Consider the following 25,879-nt stretch of genomic DNA (forward strand, 5'->3'; position numbering starts at 1 on the left):
GAGAGCAATTTACTTTGGAAGAAATCCCAGGATTAGTTGATGTCAGAGGCAGTCTGGATGGGAGACCAGTCCAGTTGATTTATGGCTGCTTGAAGACCATGCCAGTTGGCCTGAGTGAAATGCCAGACTCGTCGACATTGAGGAGGCTCTCTGAGTATGGCCAGAGAGATGTCTACTTTAACAAGCATATGGTCAGATGAACCGATTGGAGCAGAAGAAGAGCAGCAGACATTTGCAGGGAAGTTTGTCATAACCAAGTCGAGAAGAGAAGATGCTCCGTTGACTGATATCCGGGTCAGGAAATTGACAGATTGTGTCAGTCCCAGTGAGTCACAGAATTCCTTTGCTGAGGAGCCATGGCTGGTGAGAGAGGTACCCACACACAGCCAGCTGGCATGATAACAGTTGAAATCACCACATATGAGGAAAAGCGAGTTGGGATGAGTAGATAGGAGTTGGTCCATGTTATCAGACAGCGAGATGTAGATGGAGTCATCACTGTTTGGTGGACGGTACAGAACACATATGAACAAAAGGTTGGAGCGGAGAGGAAGCCGTAGCCAGAGGGTGGGGTGGAGAGAGGGCAGTGCAGGGAGAGTGAGGAAGAGAGTTTTTGATGAAGATAGCAACCCCACCTCCAGGACGAGGCTCAGGTCCATCATACCGGATGAGGGAGTAACCAGGGAGAGATAGTAAGGAATCAGAGACATCTTGAAGGAGGAAAGTTTCTGTTAAGCATATCAAGTCTGGTTTGTCAGAAGCAACCTGTATGGAGAGATCAATCAGGTTCAAACCCCGGATGTTTGAGGTCCATACCGTTAATACCGTCCATACCGTCCCTTTCAATGAAGCCAAGTGCAAAGTAGTCCATTATGGAAGAAAAAAACAGATGGTCAGTTATTCAATGACTGGAAAAGATAGGCTTCAATAAATCAAAGTTGAGAATAGTGAAAATGATTTGGTAGTGCTGTTTGATACCACTCTGTCCTTCAGTGTCCATGCAGCTGATGTTGGTAAAAAAGCGAACGCAAAACTTGGTAAAAAGATCCTTCTCAGCACTGAATGAAAAATATCTGCTCAACTATATAAGACAATTGTTCGCCCAAACCTGGAATACTGCAACCCTGCATGGTACATGTCCAAGAAGGACGAATATGTACTTGGAAAAGTCCAGCAGAGAGCCGCAAGGTGGGACTGGGACCTTATCTCCGTCATATGGAATATCTCGAGAGACTGAAATTCCTAAGACTCCCCACACTTGCGAGCAGAATGCAGATGCCTGAGCTAATCCAGATCTTTAAGATCATGAAAGGATCTTAAATCTCTAGATATGTAAAATCACATTAAGGCTCAGATATTTTTCCAGAGGGATGAAAGGCTCACAAACTAGACGACATGTTCAAAAAAATGAGGAAACAGCAGTGCAGAACCAATACAAGACAAACTACTTTCTCAATGTGAACCATTACCAGCTGGAATATAAGAATACTAGTGGGGTCACCCGTGGGAATCCCACAGGCATGGACGTGTGTGACATTTGGACATCTTGATTTAGATGCTGCACATTAAATTTTACAAAATGGTTACTGGCAATTCATCAGATCCAGAAATGTTGGAATGAACACAATTTATCTATTTCACATAATATGTGACCCCTCACTCCTCTCCACCTGACACTCTCCTCTCTCCACCCTCATGCCTCTCCAATCCCACTCCACCTCACACCCCTCTCCAATACCTCCTCACACTCCTCTCCAATCCCTCACACCCCTCTCCAATCCCTCACACTCCTCTCCAATTCCTCACACTCCCCTCCAAATCGCTCCTCAATCTCCTCTCCAATCGCTCCTCACTCTCCTCTCCAATCGCTCCTCACTCTCCTCTGCAATCGGCCCTCACTCTCCAACTCCTTGCTCCTCACTCTCCAATCCCTCGCTCCTCACTCTCCAACCCCTAGCTCCTCACTCTCCAACTCCTCGCTCCTCACTCTCCAACTCCTCGCGCCTCACTCTCCAACCCCTCGCTACTCACTCTCCAACCCCTCGCTCTCCAACTCCTAGCTCCTCGCTCTCCAACCCCTCACTCCTCGCTGTCCAACCCCTCGCTCCTCTCCAATTTCTCCCTCCTTTCCAACGCCTAGCGTCTCACTCTCCAACCCTTAGCCCCTCACTCTCCAACTTCTCGCTCTCCAACCCCTCGCTCCTCACTCTCCAACCCCTTGCTCCTCTCCAATTTCTCGCTCCTCTCCAACCCCTAGCCCCTCACTCTCCAACCCCTAGCTCCTCACTCCCCAACCCCTAGCTCCTCGTTCTCCATCCCCTAGCTCCTCACTCTCCAACCCCTAGCTCCTCACTCTCCAACCCCTAGCTCCTCGCTCTCCAACCCCTTGCTCCTCGCTCTCCAACCCCTCGCTCCTCACTCTCCAACCCCTTGCTCCTCGCTCTCCAACCCCTCGCTCCTCACTCTCCAACCCCCAGCTCCTCACCCTCCAACCCCTAGCTCCTCACGCTCCAACCCCTAGCTCCTCACTCTCCAACCCCTCGCTCCTCGCTCAACAACCCCTCGCTCCTCACTCTCCAACCCCTCGCCCCTCACTCTCCAACCCCTCGCTCCTCGCTCTCCAACCCCTTGCTCCTCCCTCTCCAACCCCTCACCCCTCACTCTCCAACCCATCGCTCCTCACTCTCCAACTCCTCGCTCCTCACTCTCCAACTCCTCGCGCCTCACTCTCCAACCCCTCGCTACTCACTCTCCAACCCCTCGCTCTCCAACTCCTAGCTCCTCGCTCTCCAACCCCTCGCTTCTCGTTCTCCAACCCCTTGCTCCTCCCTCTCCAACCCCTCGCTCCTCGCTCCTCGCTCTCCAAACCCTCGCTCCTCGCTCTCCAAACCCTTGCTCCTTGCTCTCCAACCCCTCGCCCCTCACTCTCCAAACTCTCACTCCTCACTGTCCAACCCCTTGCTCCTCACTCCCTAACTCCTCGCTCCTCGCTCCTCTCCCGTCTCATTCATTTTGGAAATGGAAGTTTCCACACAACGCATGAATTGTCATGATCCTCAAGAGGAAGTGTCTCGTAATCATCAAATGGCAAGTAAATTACATTGTGAAAATTAAAGATTTCAAATAAACCTATTTAAAGGGTATGCGCACATAACTAATTTAAAAAAACGAAAAAATATCTCGGTAAATTTCCTGAAACATATTTTAGTTTTTACTTCCGGATAAAAATGTTGAATGAAATAAGAACGAAGAAATATATGTCGTTTTGTGACGACTGTCATCAAAAGTAAAAGTAATATATCTTAACGGAAAAGAAAAAGCGAATTTTTAACATATGTCGACATTTTCCCCGACTGTTATTTTAGGCGGTATATTTTCGTGTATCATCGTGGCGCAATTTTTTAAAGTATATCTCTGCATTTTCCTGTGTGTGCGTGAATGTTCTCAACTATTTGTGACACCGAGTCTAAAACCATCGATAAAAATTAAATCAGAGGGTGAATTCGAGATAAAATCGTGAGGGTGACACAATGAATGGGCTTTATTTTACAGGCCTTTGGGAAATCATTTCGTTCCATAAACGGAAACTTTCATGGCATTCTCTTCCCGTTTTTTTCAACCGAGTCTAAAACGATGTTAGCGACTGTTAAAAATGAAATGATATATCGAATTAGAGTTTAAATATACCTGTGTGAGAGAGAAAGGCCTAACTAAACAGGCTTCAAAGCTATTCTAGGTAATAAAATGGTGGATATTTGTTTACATGAACCCTCTCCAAGAATGGGTGGAGCTACTCTGTAAACGGAGTAAGCCACACCCCCGGACAGACAGACAAGCAGACTCACCTTCGCCTATTATAATATAGATAAAACAGAAGCTAAAAATAGAAAATAGAAAAAAATAAAATAAAATATAAAAATAGAAAATAAACAGATAATAAATAATAATGTGTAATAAATAATAAATAGAAAATAAAATAGAAAATATAAAAGAAAGAAATAAAATAATCAAATATAAAAATAAGAAATAAATAGAAAATAAATAATCTTACTATAATTCACCAAATGTCCGTCCGTCTGTCTGTCTGTCTGTCCGTTCGAAGGTACCGCAAAAACGGCGGAAGCGATCGCAACGATATTTTTGGGTGGGTAATCCTAGGACTCCATGGAGTAAAATAGGCTATATTGTTTTTCCAATTTTTCCAAGTTTCCCAATTTTTCAGTTTTTCCAAACACGATGGAATAATATTTACCGATATGAACAGTGATGTGGCTTTTGTTGAAATTCTACGTACCCGGAGAGAGTAGATAGACTCCTGATGAACTCCTCCTATATAAACGTGTGGCTCCGAAGTAACACGGCAGCGTGTGCAAAGCGACTGAGAAACAGGTGTATCGGCCGCTTCCGTGTTACAGATTCGGCGCGCACTCTTCACACATAAACGTGCGACTGAGAAAGACGTGTAGCAGCCGCTTCCGTTTTGCAGAATTCAATCTTTTTTCAAAATGGGCGCCATGTACTGTTTAGATTTTGATGATTTGCGTGTGATATGATTCAACGGATGTTTATATGAATCGTTTAAAATAAAAAAAAGCCTTCAATTTCTGATATTTGGTCTTTTCATTTGGGCTTCCCAATTGAAGCCCCTCCCATAGGGTGGGTACCGTTGCTAGTAATACATAATACATAATACATAATAAGTAAATTGAAAATAAAATATAAGATAGAAGAACATAAAACAGAAGCTGGAACCCAGAGAATGGAACCCAGAGAAGCTGTTCAGGGCAGTAGAGGCAACCAGTTCAAATCAGCCCTGAAAAGACATTGGCCGTACCACACCATGAAGTATACGCCACACCATGAAGTATACGCCACACCATGAAGTATACGCCACACCATGAAGTATACGCCACACCAACGAAGGACTGATGGGACGCAGGGCAAATAAGCAATGCTTCAAATCCCGACATCCAAATAAATCCAAGTAACAAAGCATATATTAATGAATACTGTACTAATAATATTAACAACAATAATAATAGTAGTGCAATTTGTCAATAATAATATAATGAACGTATATTGTCCGCCCTGCCCAAGCACACATGGGCTAGGGTGAAAGGTAAGATAATAATGCTCAATCACTACAGCAGGCAGGTATGCTACAAGGCCGTGAAGACCAATGAGAATCTGGTCCCATGGACCAACGGGTCCACTAGTAGTGTAAGATTGTCGAGATTAAAACTCCATCTTCTCCGTAAACATTTGCTAACGATTATTCAGCCATAAAACTTTCAGGTGACAAGATAACAACACCTGCACCTACAAGGAAATGAAAGTTTTACATCGAGAAGAATAAGCAGGTATATGAGGTGGAGATGGCGGGTGTAAGAGCTCCCATTTGTTCAAATCCAGATCATTTCAACCTTTCATTCATTCGTTCGTGTAGAGCACCGCAGTGCCGCCGATGCAGTGTCCCCTGTGCCTGTAGTTTCGAGCGGGAATTTGTCATTTGGCCACGGTGCCAGCGATAACTCACCTCCTCTTCACGAAACACCTCGTGGGATCTTTAACGTCCATCAACTCAGGCTGCAAGCAGACAAGACGACCGGCTTTAACAACATCAATCCGAGGCACGGCGCACGCACGTCGTTCACAGCAAACACAGGTAAGTCACCAACCTGTCAGACATTAGAGATATGTGTATATATTATGAATCCATTATTAACAGCTTGGTTAACTCACTTCATGCAAGCAAGATCTGCAAAAGAAACTTTATTTTAACCAATAAACATGTCCGCTTATTATGTGAGTTAAAATGAGCAGAGTGAAGTTTAAAAAACCTTTCTTACCTACGAGTGAAAAAAGGTAAAACATCATTGTTTGTCTTCCAGGGAAAAAGAATGCACATTGAAAATCACGTGGAGCCTTGCGAATGTGGTCACGTGACATCTATTCCTGGAAAGTTCCTGGAAATCAGTTTATGGGGGAGGGGCAGGACTGGAGTGTGGGGGGAAGGAGTGAGAGCGAGTGGTGGCGAATGGGTGGGGACACAGATCGTCACTGAACGAGCGAAGATAATTTCCGAATTCCCGACTCAATGAACGTAAGGTGTGGAGACACACAGACAAACAAAAACCGAGCGTAATTGGACGTGGCGACGGACAAATGCCGGAGAGAATATCTTCATCTTGTTTACCTGGGCTCCGGAACCTTGGCGAGACGACGCGGACAATTAGGTAACCACCCGACGTGTGTGTGTGTGTGTGTGTGTGTGTGTGTGTGTGTGTGTGTGTGTGTGTGTGTGTGTGTGTGTGTGTGTATCTGTGGGTGAGATTGAGAGTGTGTCTGTGGGTGAGATTGAGAGTATGTCTGTGGGTGAGATTGAGAGTTTGTCTGTGGGTGAGAGATTGAGAGTGTGTGTGTGGGTGAGATTGAGAGCGTCAGTGGGTGAGAGATTGAGAGTGTGTGTGTGGGTGAGATTGAGAGTATGTCTGTGGGTGAGATTGAGAGTGTGTCTGTGGGTGAGATTGAGAGTGTCTGTGGGTGAGATTGAGAGTGTGTCTGTGGGTGAGATTGAGAGTATGTCTGTGGGTGAGATTGAGAGTGTCTGTGGGTGAGAGATTGAGAGTGTGTGTGTGGGTGAGATTGAGAGTGTGTCTGTGGGTGAGATTGAGAGTTTGTCTGTGGGTGAGAGATTGAGAGTGTGTGTGTGGGTGAGATTGAGAGCGTCTGTGGGTGAGAGATTGAGAGTGTGTCTGTGGGTGAGATTGAGAGTGTGTCTGTGGGTGAGATTGAGAGTGTCTGTGGGTGAGATTGAGAGTATGTCTGTGGGTGAGATTGAGAGTATGTCTGTGGGTGAGATTGAGAGTGTCTGTGGGTGAGAGATTGAGAGTGTGTGTGTGGGTGAGATTGAGAGTGTGTCTGTGGGTGAGATTGAGAGTTTGTCTGTGGGTGAGAGATTGAGAGTGTGTGTGTGGGTGAGATTGAGAGCGTCTGTGGGTGAGAGATTGAGAGTGTGTCTGTGGGTGAGATTGAGAGTGTGTCTGTGGGTGAGATTGAGAGTGTCTGTGGGTGAGATTGAGAGTATGTCTGTGGGTGAGATTGAGAGTGTGTCTGTGGGTGAGATTGAGAGTGTCTGTGGGTGAGAGATTGAGAGTGTGTGTGTGGGTGAGATTGAGAGTATGTCTGTGGGTGAGAGATTGAGAGTGTGTCTGTGGGTGAGATTGAGAGTATGTCTGTGGGTGAGATTGAGAGTGTGTCTGTGGGTGAGATTGAGAGTGTGTCTGTGGGTGAGATTGAGAGTGTGTCTGTGGGTGAGAGATTGAGAGTGTGTGTGTGGGTGAGATTGAGAGTGTGTCTGTGGGTGAGATTGAGAGTGTGTCTGTGGGTGAGATTGAGATTGTGTCTGTGGGTGAGATTGAGAGTGTGTCTGTGGGTGAGAGATTGAGTGTGTGTCTGTGGGTGAGAGATTGAGGGTGTGTCTGTGGGTGAGAGATTGAGAGTGTGTGTGGGTGAGAGATTGAGAGTGTGTCTGTGGGTGAGAGATTGAGAGTGTGTCTGTGGGTGAGAGATCGAGACTCGAGAGTGTGTCTGTGGATGAGAGATTGAGATTGTGTCTGTGGATGAGAGATTGAGAGTGTGTCTGTGGATGAGAGATTGAGAGTGTGTCTGTGGATGAGAGATTGAGAGTGTGTCTGTGGGTGAGAGATTGAGAGTGTGTGTGTGTGTGTGTGGGTGAGAGATTGAGAGTGTGTGTGTGTGCGTGAGATTGAGAGTGTCTGTGGGTGAGAGATTGAGAGTGTGTCTGTGGTGAGATTGAGAGTGTGTGTGTGGGTGAGAGATTGAGTGTGTGTCTGTGGGTGAGAGATTGAGAGTGTGTGTGTGTGTGTGTGTGTGTGTGTGTGTGTGTGTGTGTGTGTCTGTGGGTGAGAGATTGAGATTGTGTCTGTGGTGAGATTGAGAGAGTGTGTGTGTGTGGGTGAGAGATTGAGAGTGTGTGTGTGTGTGCGTGAGATTGAGAGTGTCTGTGGGTGAGAGATCGAGACTCAAGAGTGTTTCTGTGGGTGAGAGATTGAGAGTGTGTCTGTGGGTGAGAGATTGAGAGTGTGTCTGTGGGTGAGAGATTGAGAGGGTGTGTGTGGGTGAGAGATTGAGAGGGTGTGTGTGGGTGAGAGATTGAGAGTGTGTTTGTGGGTGAGAGATTGAGATTGTGAGTGTGTGTTTGTGCATGAGATTGAGAGTGTGTCTGTGGGTGAGAGATTGAGAGTGGGTGTGTGTGTGTGTGCGTGAGATTGAGAGTGTGTCTGTGGTGAGATTGAGAGTGTGTCTGTGGTGAGATTGAGAGTGTGACTGTGGTGAGATTGAGAGTGTGTGTGTGGGTGAGATTGAGATTGTCTATGGGTGAGAGATTGAGAGTGTGTCTGTCGGTGAGAGATTGAGAGTGTGTGTGGGTGAGAGATTGAGAGTGTGTCTGTGGGTGAGAGATTGAGAGTGTGTGTGTGTGGGTGAGAGATTGAGAGTGTGTGCGTGAGATTGAGAGTGTGTCTGTGGTGAGACTGAGAGTGTGTGTGTGGGTGAGATTGAGATTGTGTCTGTGGATGAAAGATTGAGAGTGTCTGTGGGTGAGAGATTGAGAGTGTGTGTGGGTGAGAGATTGAGAGTGTGTCTGTGGGTGAGAGATCGAGACTCAAGAGTGTGTCTGTGGGTGAGAGATTGAGTGTGTGTGTGTGGGTGAGAGATTGAGAGTGTGTGTGGGTGAGAGATTGAGAGTGTGTGTGTGTGTGGGTGAGAGATTGAGAGTGTGTCTGCGGGTGAGAGATTGAGAGTGTGTGTGTGGGTGAGAGATTGAGAGTGTGTGTGTGTGTGCGTGAGATTGAGAGTGTGTGTGTGGGTGAGAGATTGAGAGTGTGTGTGTGTGTGCGTGAGATTGAGAGTGTGTGTGTGGGTGAGAGATTGAGAGTGTGTGTGTGTGTGCCTGAGATTGAGATTGTGTCTGTGGGTGAGAGATTGAGAGTGTCTGTGGGTGAGAGATTGAGAGTGTCTGTGGGTGAGAGATTGAGAGTGCGTCTGTGGGTGAGAGATTGAGAGTACATCTGTGGGTGAGCGATTGAGAGTGCGTCTGTGGGTGAGAGATTGAGAGTGCGTCTGTGGGTGAGAGATTGAGAGTACATCTGTGGGTGAGCGATTGAGAGTGCGTCTGTGGGTGAGAGATTGAAAATACATCTGTGTGTGAGCGATTGAGAGTGCGTCTGTGGGTGAGAGATTGAGAGTACATCTGTGTGTGAGCGATTGAGAGTGCGTCTGTGGGTGAGAGATTGAGAATACATCTGTGTGTGAGCGATTGAGAGTGCGTCTGTGGGTGAGAGATTGAGAATACATCTGTGGGTGAGCGATTGAGAGTGCGTCTGTGGGTGTGGTGTTTTGGTGATGTTTTCTTTCTCAATTGTGATGCAACCTTCTGTGTGAGTAGTTAAATCACTCATTGGTGTGGTGATGTTTGTGGATTATGAATTACACTTTTTTATTGTGTCTTTTTCTTTGCTTATTGTTCTTCCTTCTTTGTCTTTGTTCACTTTCTCTTTTCATTTTTATCCCCACGCTTAAAAAAACAAAATGGGCGATATTGTATTCGGCTCTGTTTATCTGTCCGTCTATACTGTGCTGTCCATCATACTATCTCCTCCTAAACGGTTGTACAGAGATTCATCAAACATGGTAGTATTGGGTCATTCCTGATGGAACGTTTTGCCATCTTTCAACCTTGCTCTTGGTGGGAAGCTTCGGCATTTGTGATGGCGCAACATCAACATCACTCTGATTACCTCCGCCACCAAAGGTGGATGTAGGTTATGTTTTCACCCCTGTCTGTCTGTCTGTGAACAAGATATCTCAAAAAGTTCTGGACGGATTTCGGACGAAATTTGGTGGAGAGGTTGGGTATTTGACGAGGACGAATCGATTTGATTTTGCTGAAGATCTGAATTCGGATCCGGATATGAGAATTTTCTTATATTTGCTAAGTGATTCTTCACCATTGAGTGATAGGGCCAGAAACAATATGTAGCATGATATTTCAAACAGTTGTGGACAGATTATGACAACACTTGGTGGATGAGTTGGGCAAGTGACAAGAACAAGCCGAGTAGATTTTGGTTCAGGTTGGATCCAGATCTGACCTATGAGTGGGATACTAAACATAAACTGTTCAGCGTGGCGGGGGTATGCACTCAACCGAGTGCCAATCTAGTTATATCTTCTTTCACTCCATTCTACACTGTCCTCCATAAAAATCTGAACATTTGGAATATTGATAATGTAATTGTTAAAGGACCATTCCAGTGATCATTCTAAGTGCCATGGCACGAGGGATGTGTAGAACATCTTTTTTTTTTCTTTTTTTTTTCTATACTGAATCGAGGCTCGTGAAAGAGCTAACATTTACTTCACAAACAAATCAACCAGACAAACAAAATATATAAAAAGAGGGAGTGGAAGACAAGATGGGGAGAGAAGGGGAAGCACACAAACACAACATTTGAGAGCAGGGAGATGTGTGGAAGGGAGAGGGCTTGGGGGGAGGAGGCGTGGGAAGGTGAGGGGGTGGGGGGGAGGGAGAAGTATAGAACATAAGGACACCAAGTACTTCCAGGACAGAAGTTGGTATTTCAAAAAAGTGGAATTGGGGTGAAATTAGCGGGGGTAGAAAAGATAAAGGTTTTGGATGGGGGAAGATAAGAGATGGTGGTGAACAGCTGTTTTAAAGACCTGGAGGGTGGAGTGGGATTGAAGAGAGTGATGGAGTTTGTTCCAGAAGCAGGAGAAAAGAGTAATGAAGGAGTGAAGGTGAGCAGAGAGTCTTGACCTTGGCAGTTTAACCATAAGAGGGTTGCAGGCAGATCTTGTGCGACCTGTAGGAATATTTGCGGGACAGAGCCCAGAGAGAGCTGGGGGGGGCAAGGCCAGAGAGAAGTCGGTAGAAGACGGAAAGACCACCAACCTGCCTGCGGTGAGTGAGTGAGAGGCCCTTGGAGTTAGCTTCATCGCGGGAGATTCCAATGATTCTGAATGCCTTGGTTTCAACAGCGTGAAGACGAGCTAGGTGTGAGGCAGGAGCACCAGCCCAGAGGGGAGAGCAGTATTCCATTGAGCTGCGGATGAAAGCCTTGTATGTGGTGAGGAGCTCAGGTGTGCCAAGGAAGGACTTCGCACGACGGAGGATGCCCAGTCGGCGACTGGCTTTGGAGGCCAGATTTGAAATGTGGTTTTCCCAGGAAAGATCATGGCAGATAGTGAGACCCAAAAGCTTGAGTGACAGAACTTCTTGGAGAGGATTATTCAGAAAGTGGATGGGAGGGTTGTCCAGTCGGTCTTTTCGGAGAGACATCGTAAGAGTGTGAGATTTGTCAGGATTGAAAGACATGTGCCACTTGTTTGCCCAGTCTGTGATTTTGTCCAGGTCTGCAGAGAGTGAGGAGGCTGCAGACTGCCGATCTGAGGGATGAAGAATGGAGCGACAGAGAGTAGAGTCATCAGCAAAGAGATAGAGAGGATTTTCAAGAGAGTCAGAGAGATCATTGATGAAGACCAGAAAAAGCACAGGGCCCAGAACACTGCCTTGGGGAACTCCAGCCTGAACAGGAAGAGGAGATGAGAGAAACCCATTCAGGGCCACACGTTGACTACGACTGGAGAGGAAGTCCGCCAGCCATGCGTGGAGATTTCCATGGATACCAAAAGAGGAGAGTTTGGTGAGCAGAGCGGGGTGCCAGACCGTATCGAAGGCACGTGATATGTCAAGGGAGACTGCTCTAATTTCCTGTTTGGCATTGAGAACCTCCATCCATTGTTGAGAAAGCAGAAGCAGCATGTCCAGAGTAGAGTGACCAGGTCTGAAACCAAATCGATGATCAGAGATCAAGCCTTTGGAGAAGAGGAAAGATTTCATATCTGAAGCAATGATGGATTCCATGACTTTGCTGATAATTGGGAGAAGGCTGATTGGTCTGTAGTTGCTGGGATCTGTTTTTGCACCTTTTTTGTGCAAAGCGGTGATGTTGGCAGATTTCCAAGCAGATGGAAGATGACCTTGAGCAAAAGAGAGGGTGAAGAGAACAGAGAGAGGGAGTGAAAGAGCGGAAGAACAGGATTTTAGGACCCGTGGGCTGATGCCGTCAGGTCCAGTTGCAGAATCAGAGTCGAGGGTTGACAGAAACTTTTCCACCTTGTCAGGAGGAAAGGACACAGAGTCCAGGAGCAGCTGGGTACGACTGGGTACGGTGGGTACAGAGAGGGATGGGTTTGGGACACAAGATTTAGAGGCAAACACAGAGTTGAAGCATTCAGATTTTTCACGTGCGGAGTCAGCCATGTGGCCTTTTGAGGTGAGGGAGGGGATGGAGGGGGAACAAACACCAGAAACAGATTTCACCAGACGCCACCAGGATTTGGAAGAGGGAGACAGATAAGAGAGTTCGGTCCTGAGAACGGAGAGATATTGTTTCCTGGCTCTCCTGAGGGTGGACACACACCTGATTGCAATTTTCCACGTAAGTTAATTGCCTCATGTAATAATCATTCAGCACGTGCAATTCATTCATCGTTACATTTGTAGAGTTGACACGAGGCATTGTGAGCATATTTGAAAGTTTTGTTGAGACACCAGGTAATGGCAGATTCATACATTAAAGAGATCGTGCAGCAACATGTGTTGTCTGCCCTTCAACAACATGGTCCAGGAATAATCTTTATAAATGATAATGCTCCTGCTCACAGAGCCATTCAAACAAGAATCGTCCTTGTCATGCCCACATTAATGTCATAACACCCTGGCCTAACATAAATCAAAATAAAATCTCTGGGATATCCCTGATCACCACGTTCGAACCTTGCCAAGACAGCCACAGACCCTCAATGAGCAGGAGGAACAGGATCTGTTTCATCCTTGGAATGCCGTTACTCAGGCTCAGATTTCAGTGCGTATATGGTTAATGCGATGATGGTTTGATGTAGTGATTCCTGCCGGAGGTTGTCATGCCCAGTACATATTGAGATTGTTACTTCGACATTGGATCTACATGTTAAAACATTCGCCAAAATGCAGCATTACATGAGTAGATCAAAATAAAATGGACATGTAAATATTCAGCATTTATGGTTCACACCTCATCTGTGTCCTATTATGTCACATAAATAATCCATCAACAGCAAGAACGGCACTCGGTAGAGCACATACCTCCGCCAAGCTAAACAGTTTGCGTTTTGTATCCCACTGGCAGGTCAAGATCTGGATCCGAAATTAACCAAAATCTAATCGGCTTGTTCTCGTCACCGAACCAACTCACCCACCAACTCTCCAACCAACACATCCACCAAGTTTTGTCATAATCCATCCATAACTTTTTGAGATATCATATTCACAGACAAACAGACAGAGAGACAGGGGTGAAATCTTAACCTATGGCAGGGGTAACAATCACGTGTTCAATTTTTTATGGCAGAGAGTGTATGTTTACTGACCGTAACGATATTTGTGGTTTTCACACCTTTGCATTCATTCTCTTCTTTAACTCTTTGAGGACTTGTTTTTTTTCAAGCATTAAAATATATATTACAAGCATTTCTCTCAGTCCCTATCCTCATCCCTATCCCCATCCATTTCTTGCTGTCCCTTCCCCATCCATTTCTCTCTGTCCCTATCCTCATCCCGATCCCCATTCATTTCTCTCTGTCCCTTCCCCATCCATTTCTCTCTGTCCCTATCCTCATCCCTATCCCCATTCATTTCTCTCTGTCCCTTCCCCATCCATTTCTCTCTGTCCCTTCCCCATCCATTTCTCTTTGTCCCTATCCTCATCCCTATCCCCATCCATTTCTCTCTGTCCCTTCCCCATCCATTTCTCTCTGTCCCTATCCTCATCCTTATCCCCATTCATTTCTCTCTGTCCCTTTCCCATCCATTTCTCTCTGTCCCTATCCTCATCCCTATCCACATTCATTTCTCTCTGTCCCTTCCCCATCCATTTCTCTCTGTCCCTTCCCCCATCCATTTCTCTCTGTCCCTATCCTCATCCCTATCCCCATTCATTTCTCTCTGTCCCTTCCCCATCCATTTCTCTCTGTCCCTGTCCTCATCCCTATCCCCATTCATTTCTCTCTGTCCCTTCCCCATCCATTTCTCTCTGTCCCTTCCCCCATCCATTTCTCTTTGTCCCTATCCTCATCCCTATCCCCATCCATTTCTCTCTGTCCCTTTCCCATCCATTTCTCTCTGTCCCTATCCTCATCCCTATCCACATTCATTTCTCTCTGTCCCTTCTCCATCCATTTCTCTCTGTCCCTTCCCCATCCATTTCTCTCTGTCCCTATCCTCATCCCTATCCCCATTCATTTCTCTCTGTCCCTTCCCCATCCATTTCTCTCTGGCCCTTCCCCATCCATTTCTCTTTGTCCCTATCCTCATCCCTATCCCCATCCATTTCTCTCTGTCCCTATCTTCATCCCTATCCCCATCCATTTCTCTCTGTCCCTATTCTCATCCCTATCCACATCCATTTCTCTCTGTCCCTGTCCTCATCCCCATCCCTGTCCATTTCTCTCTGTCCCTATCCTCATCCCTATCCCCATCCATTTCTCTCTGTCCCTTTCCCATCCATTTCTCTCTGTCCCTATCCTCATCCCTATCCACATTCATTTCTCTCTGTCCCTTCTCCATCCATTTCTCTCTGTCCCTTCCCCATCCATTTCTCTCTGTCCCTATCCTCATCCCTATCCCCATTCATTTCTCTCTGTCCCTTCCCCATCCATTTCTCTCTGGCCCTTCCCCATCCATTTCTCTTTGTCCCTATCCTCATCCCTATCCCCATCCATTTCTCTCTGTCCCTATCTTCATCACTATCCCCATCCATTTCTCTCTGTCCCTATCTTCATCCCTATCCCCATCCATTTCTCTCTGTCCCTATCTTCATCACTATCCCCATCCATTTCTCTCTGTCCCTATCTTCATCCCTATCCCCATCCATTTCTCTCTGTCCCTATCTTCATCCCTATCCCCATCCATTTCTCTCTGTCCCTATTCTCATCCCTATCCCCATCCATTTCTCTTTGTCCGTGCCCTCATCCCTATCCCCATCCATTTCTCTTTGTCCGTACCCTCATCCCTATCCCTGTCCATTTCTCTTTGTCCGTACCCTCATCCCTATCCCTGTCCATTTCTCTTTGTCCGTGCCCTCATCCCTATCCCCGTCCATTTCTCTCTGTCCCTATCCTCATCCCTTTCTCTCTGTCCCCATCCCCATCCATTTCTCTGTCCCCATCCACATCCATTTCTCTCTGTCCCTATCCTCATCCCTATCCTCATCCATTTCTCTCTGTCCCTGTCCACATCCCTATCCACATCCATTTCTCTCTGTCCCTAGCCTCATCCCGACCCGCATCCATTTCTCTTTCTCCCTATCCTCATCCCTATCCACATCCATTTCTCTCTGTCCCTGTCCTCATCCCCATCCCTGTCCATTTCTCTCTGTCCCTATCCTCATCCCTATCCTCATCCATTTCTCTCTGTCCCTATCCTCATCCATTTCTCTGTCCCTATCCTCATCCATTTCTCTGTCCCTACCCTCATCCTGATCCACATCCATTTCTCTCTGTCCATATCCTCATCCCTATCCCCATCCATTTCTCTTTGTCCGTACCCTCATCCCTATCCCTGTCCATTGCTCTTTGTCCGTACCCTCATCCCTATCCCTGTCCATTTCTCTTTGTCCGTACCCTCATCCCTATCCCTGTCCATTTCTCTTTGTCCGTGCCCTCATCCCTATCCCCGTCCATTTCTCTCTGTCCCTATCCTCATCCCCATCCCTGTCCATTTCTCTCTGTCACTATCCTCATCCCTATCCTCATCCATTTCTCTCTGTCCCTGTCCTCATCCCTATCCACATCCATTTCTCTCTGTCCCTATCCTCATCCCAATCCTCATCCATTTCTCTCTGTCCCTATCCTCATCCCTATCCACATCCATTTCTCTCTGCCCTTGTCCTCATCCCTATCCACATCCATTTCTCTCTGTCCCTATCCTCATCCATTTCTCTCTGTCCCCATCCTCATCCCCATCCACATCCCTTTCTCTCTGTCCCTATCCTCATCCCCATCCCTGTACATTTCTCTCTCTCCCTATCCTCATCCCTATCCACATCCATTTCTCTTTCTCCATATCCTCATCCCCATCCCTGTCCATTTCTCTCTGTCCCTATCCTCATCCCTATCCACATCCATTTCTCTCTATCCCTTTCTCTCTGTCCATATCCTCATCCCCATCCCTGTACATTTCTCTCTCTCCCTATCCTCATCCCTATCCCCGTCCATTTCTCTCTGTCCCCATTCTCATCCCCATCCACATTCCTTTCTCTCTGTCCCTATCCTCATCGCCATCCCTGTACATTTCTCTCTCTCCCTATCCTCATCCCTATCCATTTCTCTCTGTCCCTATCCTCATCCCTATTCTCATCCATTTCTCTCTGTCCCCATCCACATTCCTTTCTCTCTGTCCCTATCCTCATCGCCATCCCTGTACATTTCTCTCTCTCCCTATCCTCATCCCTATCCATTTCTCTCTGTCCCTATCCTCATCCCTATCCCCATCCATTTCTCTCTGTCCCTTCCCCATCCATTTCTCTCTGTCCCTATCCTCATCCTTATCCCCATTCATTTCTCTCTGTCCCTTTCCCATCCATTTCTCTCTGTCCCTATCCTCATCCCTATCCACATTCATTTCTCTCTGTCCCTTCCCCATCCATTTCTCTCTGTCCCTTCCCCCATCCATTTCTCTCTGTCCCTATCCTCATCCCTATCCCCATTCATTTCTCTCTGTCCCTTCCCCATCCATTTCTCTCTGTCCCTGTCCTCATCCCTATCCCCATTCATTTCTCTCTGTCCCTTCCCCATCCATTTCTCTCTGTCCCTTCCCCCATCCATTTCTCTTTGTCCCTATCCTCATCCCTATCCCCATCCATTTCTCTCTGTCCCTTTCCCATCCATTTCTCTCTGTCCCTATCCTCATCCCTATCCACATTCATTTCTCTCTGTCCCTTCTCCATCCATTTCTCTCTGTCCCTTCCCCATCCATTTCTCTCTGTCCCTATCCTCATCCCTATCCCCATTCATTTCTCTCTGTCCCTTCCCCATCCATTTCTCTCTGGCCCTTCCCCATCCATTTCTCTTTGTCCCTATCCTCATCCCTATCCCCATCCATTTCTCTCTGTCCCTATCTTCATCACTATCCCCATCCATTTCTCTCTGTCCCTATCTTCATCCCTATCCCCATCCATTTCTCTCTGTCCCTATCTTCATCACTATCCCCATCCATTTCTCTCTGTCCCTATCTTCATCCCTATCCCCATCCATTTCTCTCTGTCCCTATCTTCATCCCTATCCCCATCCATTTCTCTCTGTCCCTATTCTCATCCCTATCCCCATCCATTTCTCTTTGTCCGTGCCCTCATCCCTATCCCCATCCATTTCTCTTTGTCCGTACCCTCATCCCTATCCCTGTCCATTTCTCTTTGTCCGTACCCTCATCCCTATCCCTGTCCATTTCTCTTTGTCCGTGCCCTCATCCCTATCCCCGTCCATTTCTCTCTGTCCCTATCCTCATCCCTTTCTCTCTGTCCCCATCCCCATCCATTTCTCTGTCCCCATCCACATCCATTTCTCTCTGTCCCTATCCTCATCCCTATCCTCATCCATTTCTCTCTGTCCCTGTCCACATCCCTATCCACATCCATTTCTCTCTGTCCCTAGCCTCATCCCGACCCGCATCCATTTCTCTTTCTCCCTATCCTCATCCCTATCCACATCCATTTCTCTCTGTCCCTGTCCTCATCCCCATCCCTGTCCATTTCTCTCTGTCCCTATCCTCATCCCTATCCTCATCCATTTCTCTCTGTCCCTATCCTCATCCATTTCTCTGTCCCTATCCTCATCCATTTCTCTGTCCCTACCCTCATCCTGATCCACATCCATTTCTCTCTGTCCATATCCTCATCCCTATCCCCATCCATTTCTCTTTGTCCGTACCCTCATCCCTATCCCTGTCCATTGCTCTTTGTCCGTACCCTCATCCCTATCCCTGTCCATTTCTCTTTGTCCGTACCCTCATCCCTATCCCTGTCCATTTCTCTTTGTCCGTGCCCTCATCCCTATCCCCGTCCATTTCTCTCTGTCCCTATCCTCATCCCCATCCCTGTCCATTTCTCTCTGTCACTATCCTCATCCCTATCCTCATCCATTTCTCTCTGTCCCTGTCCTCATCCCTATCCACATCCATTTCTCTCTGTCCCTATCCTCATCCCAATCCTCATCCATTTCTCTCTGTCCCTATCCTCATCCCTATCCACATCCATTTCTCTCTGCCCTTGTCCTCATCCCTATCCACATCCATTTCTCTCTGTCCCTATCCTCATCCATTTCTCTCTGTCCCCATCCTCATCCCCATCCACATCCCTTTCTCTCTGTCCCTATCCTCATCCCCATCCCTGTACATTTCTCTCTCTCCCTATCCTCATCCCTATCCACATCCATTTCTCTTTCTCCATATCCTCATCCCCATCCCTGTCCATTTCTCTCTGTCCCTATCCTCATCCCTATCCACATCCATTTCTCTCTATCCCTTTCTCTCTGTCCATATCCTCATCCCCATCCCTGTACATTTCTCTCTCTCCCTATCCTCATCCCTATCCCCGTCCATTTCTCTCTGTCCCCATTCTCATCCCCATCCACATTCCTTTCTCTCTGTCCCTATCCTCATCGCCATCCCTGTACATTTCTCTCTCTCCCTATCCTCATCCCTATCCATTTCTCTCTGTCCCTATCCTCATCCCTATTCTCATCCATTTCTCTCTGTCCCAATCCTCATCCATTTCTCTCTGTCCCTATCCTCATCGCCATCCCTGTACATTTCTCTCTCTCCCTATCCTCATCCCTATCCATTTCTCTCTGTCCCTATCCTCATCCCTATTCTCATCCATTTCTCTCTGTCCATATCCTCATCCCTATCCACATTCATTTCTCTTTCTCCCTATCGTCATCCCTGTCCACATCGCATCCCTTTCTCTCTGTCCCTATCCTCATCCCTACCCTCATCCATTTCTCTCTGTCCCTATCCTCATCCCTATCCACATCCATTTCTCTCTCTCCCTATCCTCATCCCTATACACATCCATTTCTCTCTGTCCCTATCGTCATCCCTGTCCACATCGCATCCATTTCTCTCTGTCCCTATCCTCATCCCGACCCACATCCATTTCTCTCTGTCCCTATCCTCATCCCTATCCACATCCATTTCTCTCTCTCCCTATCCTCATCCCTATCCACATCCATTTCTCTTTCTCCCTATCGTCATCCCTGTCCACATCGCATCCATTTCTCTCTCTCCCTATCCTCACCCGTACCCTCATCCATTTCTCTCTGTCCCTATCCTCATCCCGACCCACATCCATTTCTCTCTCTCCCTGTCCTCATCCCTATCCACATCCATTTCTCTTTCTCCCTATCCTCATCCCTATCCACGTCCATTTCTCTCTGTCCCTATCCTCATCCCCATCCCTGTCCATTTCTCTCTGTCGCTATCCTCATCCCTATCCTCATCCATTTCTCTCTGTCCCTGTCCTCATCCCTATCCACATCCATTTCTCTCTGTCCCTATCCTCATCCCAATCCTCATCCATTTCTCTCTGTCCCTATCCTCATCCCTATCCACATCCATTTCTCTCTGTCCCTGTCCTCATCCCTATCCACATCCATTTCTCTCTGTCGCTATCCTCATCCATTTCTCTCTGTCCCTATCCTCATCCCAATCCACATCCATTTCTCTCTGTCCCTATCCTCATCCACTTCTCTCTGTCACTATCCTCATCCCTATCCACATCCATTTCCCTCTGTCCCCATCCTCATCCCCATCCACATCCCTTTCTCTCTGTCCCTATCCTCATCCCTATCCCCATCCATTTCTCTTTGTCCGTACCCTCATCCCTATCCCTGTCCATTTCTCTCTGTCCCTATCCTCATGCCTATCCCCGTCAAATTCTCACTGTCCCTACTCTCATCCCTATCCCCATCCATTTCTCTTTGTCCCTATCCTCATCCCGACCCACATCCATTTCTCTCTGTCCCTGTCCTCATCCCTATCCACATCGATTTCTCTCTGTCCCTATCCTCATCCCCATCCCTGTCCATTTCTCTCTGTCCCTATCCTCATCCCTATCCTCATCCATTTCTCTCTGTCCCTATCCTCATGCCTTTCTCTCTGTCCCTATCCTCATTCCTATCCTCATCCATTTATCTCTGTCCCTGTCCACATCCCTATCCGCATCCATTTCTCTCTGTCCCTATCCTCATCCCTATCCACATCCATTTCTCTCTGTCCCTGTCCACATCCCTATCCACATCCATTTCTCTCTGTCCCTGTCCACATCCCTATCCACATCCATTTCTCTCTGTCCATATCCTCATCCCAATCCACATCCATTTCTCTCTGTCCCTGTCCTCATCCCTCTCCACATCCTTTTCTCTCTGTCCCTATCCTCATCCCAATCCACATCCATTTCTCTCTGTCCCTGTCCTCATCCCTATCTACATCCATTTCTCTCTGTGCCTATCCTCATCCCAATCCACATCCATTTCTCTCTCTCCCTATCCTCATCCATTTCTCTCTCTCCCTATCCTCATCCCTATCCTCATCCATTTCTCTCTCTCCCTATCCTCATCCCTATCCCCATCCATTTCTCTCTGTCCCTTCCCCATCCATTTCTCTCTGTCCCTATCCTCATCCCTATCCTCATCCATTTCTCTCTGTCCCTATCCTCATGCCTTTCTCTCTGTCCCTATCCTCATTCCTATCCTCATCCATTTATCTCTGTCCCTGTCCACATCCCTATCCGCATCCATTTCTCTCTGTCCCTATCCTCATCCCTATCCACATCCATTTCTCTCTGTCCCTGTCCACATCCCTATCCACATCCATTTCTCTCTGTCCCTGTCCACATCCCTATCCACATCCATTTCTCTCTGTCCATATCCTCATCCCAATCCACATCCATTTCTCTCTGTCCCTGTCCTCATCCCTCTCCACATCCATTTCTCTCTGTCCCTATCCTCATCCCAATCCACATCCATTTCTCTCTGTCCCTGTCCTCATCCCTATCTACATCCATTTCTCTCTGTGCCTATCCTCATCCCAATCCACATCCATTTCTCTCTCTCCCTATCCTCATCCATTTCTCTCTCTCCCTATCCTCATCCCTATCCTCATCCATTTCTCTCTCTCCCTATCCTCATCCCTATCCCCATCCATTTCTCTCTGTCCCTTCCCCATCCATTTCTCTCTGTCCCTATCCTCATCCTTATCCCCATTCATTTCTCTCTGTCCCTTTCCCATCCATTTCTCTCTGTCCCTATCCTCATCCCTATCCACATTCATTTCTCTCTGTCCCTTCCCCATCCATTTCTCTCTGTCCCTTCCCCCATCCATTTCTCTCTGTCCCTATCCTCATCCCTATCCCCATTCATTTCTCTCTGTCCCTTCCCCATCCATTTCTCTCTGTCCCTTCCCCCATCCATTTCTCTTTGTCCCTATCCTCATCCCTATCCCCATCCATTTCTCTCTGTCCCTTCCCCATCCATTTCTCTCTGTCCCTATCCTCATCCCTATCCCCATTCATTTCTCTCTGTCCCTTCCCCATCCATTTCTCTCTGGCCCTTCCCCATCCATTTCTCTTTGTCCCTATCCTCATCCCTATCCCCATCCATTTCTCTCTGTCCCTATCTTCATCCCTATTCCCATCCATTTCTCTCTGTCCCTATCTTCATCCCTATCCCCATCCATTTCTCTCTGTCCCTATTCTCATCCCTATCCCCATCCATTTCTCTTTCTCCCTATCCTCATCCCTATCCCCATCCATTTCTCTTTGTCCGTACCCTCATCCCCATCCCTGTCCATTTCTCTTTGTCTGTACCCTCATCCCTATCCCTGTCCATTTCTCTTTGTCCCTATCCTCATCCCTATCCCCATCCATTTCTCTCTGTCCCTATCTTCATCCCTATCCCCATCCATTTCTCTCTGTCCCTATCTTCATCCCTATCCCCATTCATTTCTCTCTGTCCCTATTCTCATCCCTATCCCCATCCATTTCTCTTTCTCCCTATCCTCATCGCTATCCCCATCCATTTCTCTTTGTCCGTACCCTCATCCCCATCCCTGTCCATTTCTCTTTGTCTGTACCCTCATCCCTATCCCTGTCAATTTCTCTCTGTCCCTATCCTCATCGATTTCTCTGTCCTTATCCTCATCCTGATCCACATCCATTTCTCTCTGTCCCTATCCTCATCCCTATCCCCATCCATTTCTCTTTGTCCGTACTCTCTGTCCCTATCCTCATCCCTTTCTCTCTGTCCCCATCCCCATCCATTTCTCTGTCCCCATCCACATCCATTTCTCTCTGTCCCTATCCTCATCCCTATCCTCATCCATTTCTCTCTGTCCCTGTCCACATCCCTATCCACATCCATTTCTCTCTGTCCCTAGCCTCATCCCGACCCGCATCCATTTCTCTTTCTCCCTATCCTCATCCCTATCCACATCCATTGTCCCTGTCCTCATCCCCATCCCTGTCCATTTCTCTCTGTCCCTATCCTCATCCATTTCTCTGTCCCTATCCTCATCCATTTCTCTGTCCCTATCCTCATCCTGATCCACATCCATTTCTCTCTGTCCATATCCTCATCCCTATCCCCATCCATTTCTCTTTGTCCGTACCCTCATCCCTATCCCTGTCCATTGCTCTTTGTCCGTACCCTCATCCCTATCCCTGTCCATTTCTCTTTGTCCGTACCCTCATCCCTATCCCTGTCCATTTCTCTTTGTCCGTGCCCTCATCCCTATCCCCGTCCATTTCTCTCTGTCCCTATCCTCATCCCCATCCCTGTCCATTTCTCTCTGTCACTATCCTCATCCCTATCCTCATCCATTTCTCTCTGTCCCTGTCCTCATCCCTATCCACATCCATTTCTCTCTGTCCCTATCCTCATCCCAATCCTCATCCATTTCTCTCTGTCCCTATCCTCATCGCTATCCACATCCATTTCTCTCTGCCCTTGTCCTCATCCCTATCCACATCCATTTCTCTCTGTCCCTATCCTCATCCATTTCTCTCTGTCCCCATCCTCATCCCCATCCACATCCCTTTCTCTCTGTCCCTATCCTCATCCCCATCCCTGTACATTTCTCTCTCTCCCTATCCTCATCCCTATCCACATCCATTTCTCTTTCTCCCTATCCTCATCCCCATCCCTGTCCATTTCTCTCTGTCCCTATCCTCATCCCTATCCACATCCATTTCTCTCTATCCCTTTCTCTCTGTCCCTATCCTCATCCCCATCCCTGTACATTTCTCTCTCTCCCTATCCTCATCCCTATCCCCGTCCATTTCTCTCTGTCCCCATTCTCATCCCCATCCACATTCCTTTCTCTCTGTCCCTATCCTCATCGCCATCCCTGTACATTTCTCTCTCTCCCTATCCTCATCCCTATCCACATCCATTTCTCTCTGTCCCTATCCTCATCCCTATTCTCATCCATTTCTCTCTGTCCCAATCCTCATCCATTTGTCTCTGTCCCTATCCTCATCCCTGTCCTCATCCATTTCTCTCTGTCCATATCCTCATCCCTATCCACATTCAATTCTCTTTCTCTCTATCGTCATCCCTGTCCACATCGCATCCATTTCTCTCTGTCCCTATCCTCATCCCGACCCACATCCATTTCTCTCTGTCCCTATCCTCATCCCTATCCACATCCATTTCTCTCTCTCCCTATCCTCATCCCTATCCACATCCATTTCTCTTTCTCCCTATCATCATCCCTGTCCACATCGCATCCATTTCTCTCTCTCCCTATCCTCATCCCTATCCCCGTCCATTTCTCTCTGTCCCCATTCTCATCCCCATCCACATTCCTTTCTCTCTGTCCCTATCCTCATCGCCATCCCTGTACATTTCTCTCTCCCCCTATCCTCATCCCTATCCACATCCATTTCTCTCTGTCCCTATCCTCATCCCTATTCTCATCCATTTCTCTCTGTCCCAATCCTCATCCATTTGTCTCTGTACCTATCCTCATCCCTGTCCTCATCCATTTCTCTCTGTCCATATCCTCATCCCTATCCACATTCATTTCTCTTTCTCCCTATCGTCATCCCTGTCCACATCGCATCCCTTTCTCTCTGTCCCTATCCTCATCCCTATCCACATCCATTTCTCTCTCTCCCTATCCTCATCCCTATCCACATCCATTTCTCTCTGTCCCTATCGTCATCCCTGTCCACATCGCATCCATTTCTCTCTGTCCCTATCCTCATCCCGACCCACATCCATTTCTCTCTGTCCCTATCCTCATCCCTATCCACATCCATTTCTCTCTCTCCCTATCCTCATCCCGACCCACATCCATTTCTCTCTCTCCCTGTCCTCATCCCTATCCACATCCATTTCTCTTTCTCCCTATCCTCATCCCTATCCACGTCCATTTCTCTCTGTCCCTATCCTCATCCCCATCCATTTCTCTCTGTCGCTATCCTCATCCCTATCCTCATCCATTTCTCTCTGTCCCTTCCTCATCCCTATCCACATCCATTTCTCTCTGTCCCTATCCTCATCCATTTCTCTCTGTCCCTATCCTCATCCCTATCCACATCCATTTCTCTCTGTCCCTGTCCTCATCCCTATCCACATCTATTTCTCTCTGTCGCTATCCTCATCCATTTCTCTCTGTCCCTATCCTCATCCCAATCCACATCCATTTCTCTCTGTCCCTATCCTCATCCACTTCTCTCTGTCACTATCCTCATCCCTATCCACATCCATTTCCCTCTGTCCCCATCCTCATCCCCATCCACATCCCTTTCTCTCTGTCCATATCCTCATCCCTATCCCCATCCATTTCTCTTTGTCCGTACCCTCATCCCTATCCCTGTCCATTTCTCTCTGTCCCTATCCTCATGCCTATCCCCATCAAATTCTCACTGTCCCTACTCTCATCCCTATCCCCGTCCATTTCTCTTTGTCCCTATCCTCATCCCGACCCACATCCATTTCTCTCTGACCCTGTCCTCATTCCTATCCACATCGATTTCTTTCTGTCCCTATCCTCATCCCCATCCCTGTCCATTTCTCTCTCTCCCTATCCTCATCCCTATCCTCATCCATTTCTCTCTGTCCCTATCCTCATCCCTTTCTCTCTGTCCCTATCCTCATCCCTATCCTCATCCATTTATCTCTGTCCCTGTCCACATCCCTATCCACATCCATTTCTCTCTGTCCCTATCCTCATCCCTATCCTCATCCATTTATCTCTGTCCCTGTCCACATCCCTATCCACATCCATTTCTCTCTGTCCCTATCCTCATCCCAATCCACATCCATTTCTCTCTTTCCCTGTCCTCATCCCTATCCACATCCATTTCTCTCTGTCCCTATACTCATCCCAATCCACATCCATTTCTCTCTGTCCCTATCCTCATCCCAATCCACATCCATTTCTCTCTGTCCCTGTCCTCATCCCTATCTACATCCATTTCTCTCTGTGCCTATCCTCATCCCAATCCACATCCATTTCTCTCTGTCCCTATCCTCATCCCTATCCTCATCCATTTCTCTCTGTCCATATCCCTCATCCCGATTCTCATCCATTTCTCTCTGTCCCAATCCTCATCCATTTCTCTCTGTCCCTATCCTCATCCCTATCCTCATCCATTTCTCTCTGTCCCGACCCTCATCCCGACCCACAACCATTTCTCTCTGTTCCTTTCCTCATCGCTATCCACATCCATTTCTC

At 47.4% G+C, this 25,879-nt stretch overlaps 1 protein-coding gene across 5 annotated transcripts in view; it reads left to right on the forward strand.

The window, feature by feature from the left end:
- The first annotated feature begins 5,988 nt into the window (after positions 1-5,988).
- LOC137424807 (cytokine-inducible SH2-containing protein) overlaps positions 5,989-25,879 on the forward strand; it is a 47,209-nt gene continuing 27,318 nt past the window's right edge. For 4 of the 5 annotated variants that reach the window (XM_068112657.2, XM_068112660.2, XM_068112661.2 and 1 more), the window contains exon 1: positions 6,041-6,236. In XM_068112657.2, coding sequence (XP_067968758.2) covers positions 6,166-6,236 — 71 coding nt within the window. In that variant the 5' untranslated portion in view covers positions 6,041-6,165. Of the gene's footprint in view, positions 6,237-25,879 lie in introns of all 5 variants that reach the window. The other variant, XM_068112658.2, reaches the window with a different exon arrangement.

This window comes from Myxine glutinosa, chromosome 4, assembly GCF_964187855.1.
Source record: "Myxine glutinosa chromosome 4, kmMyxGlut1.1, whole genome shotgun sequence".
NCBI lineage: Eukaryota > Metazoa > Chordata > Myxini > Myxiniformes > Myxinidae > Myxine > Myxine glutinosa.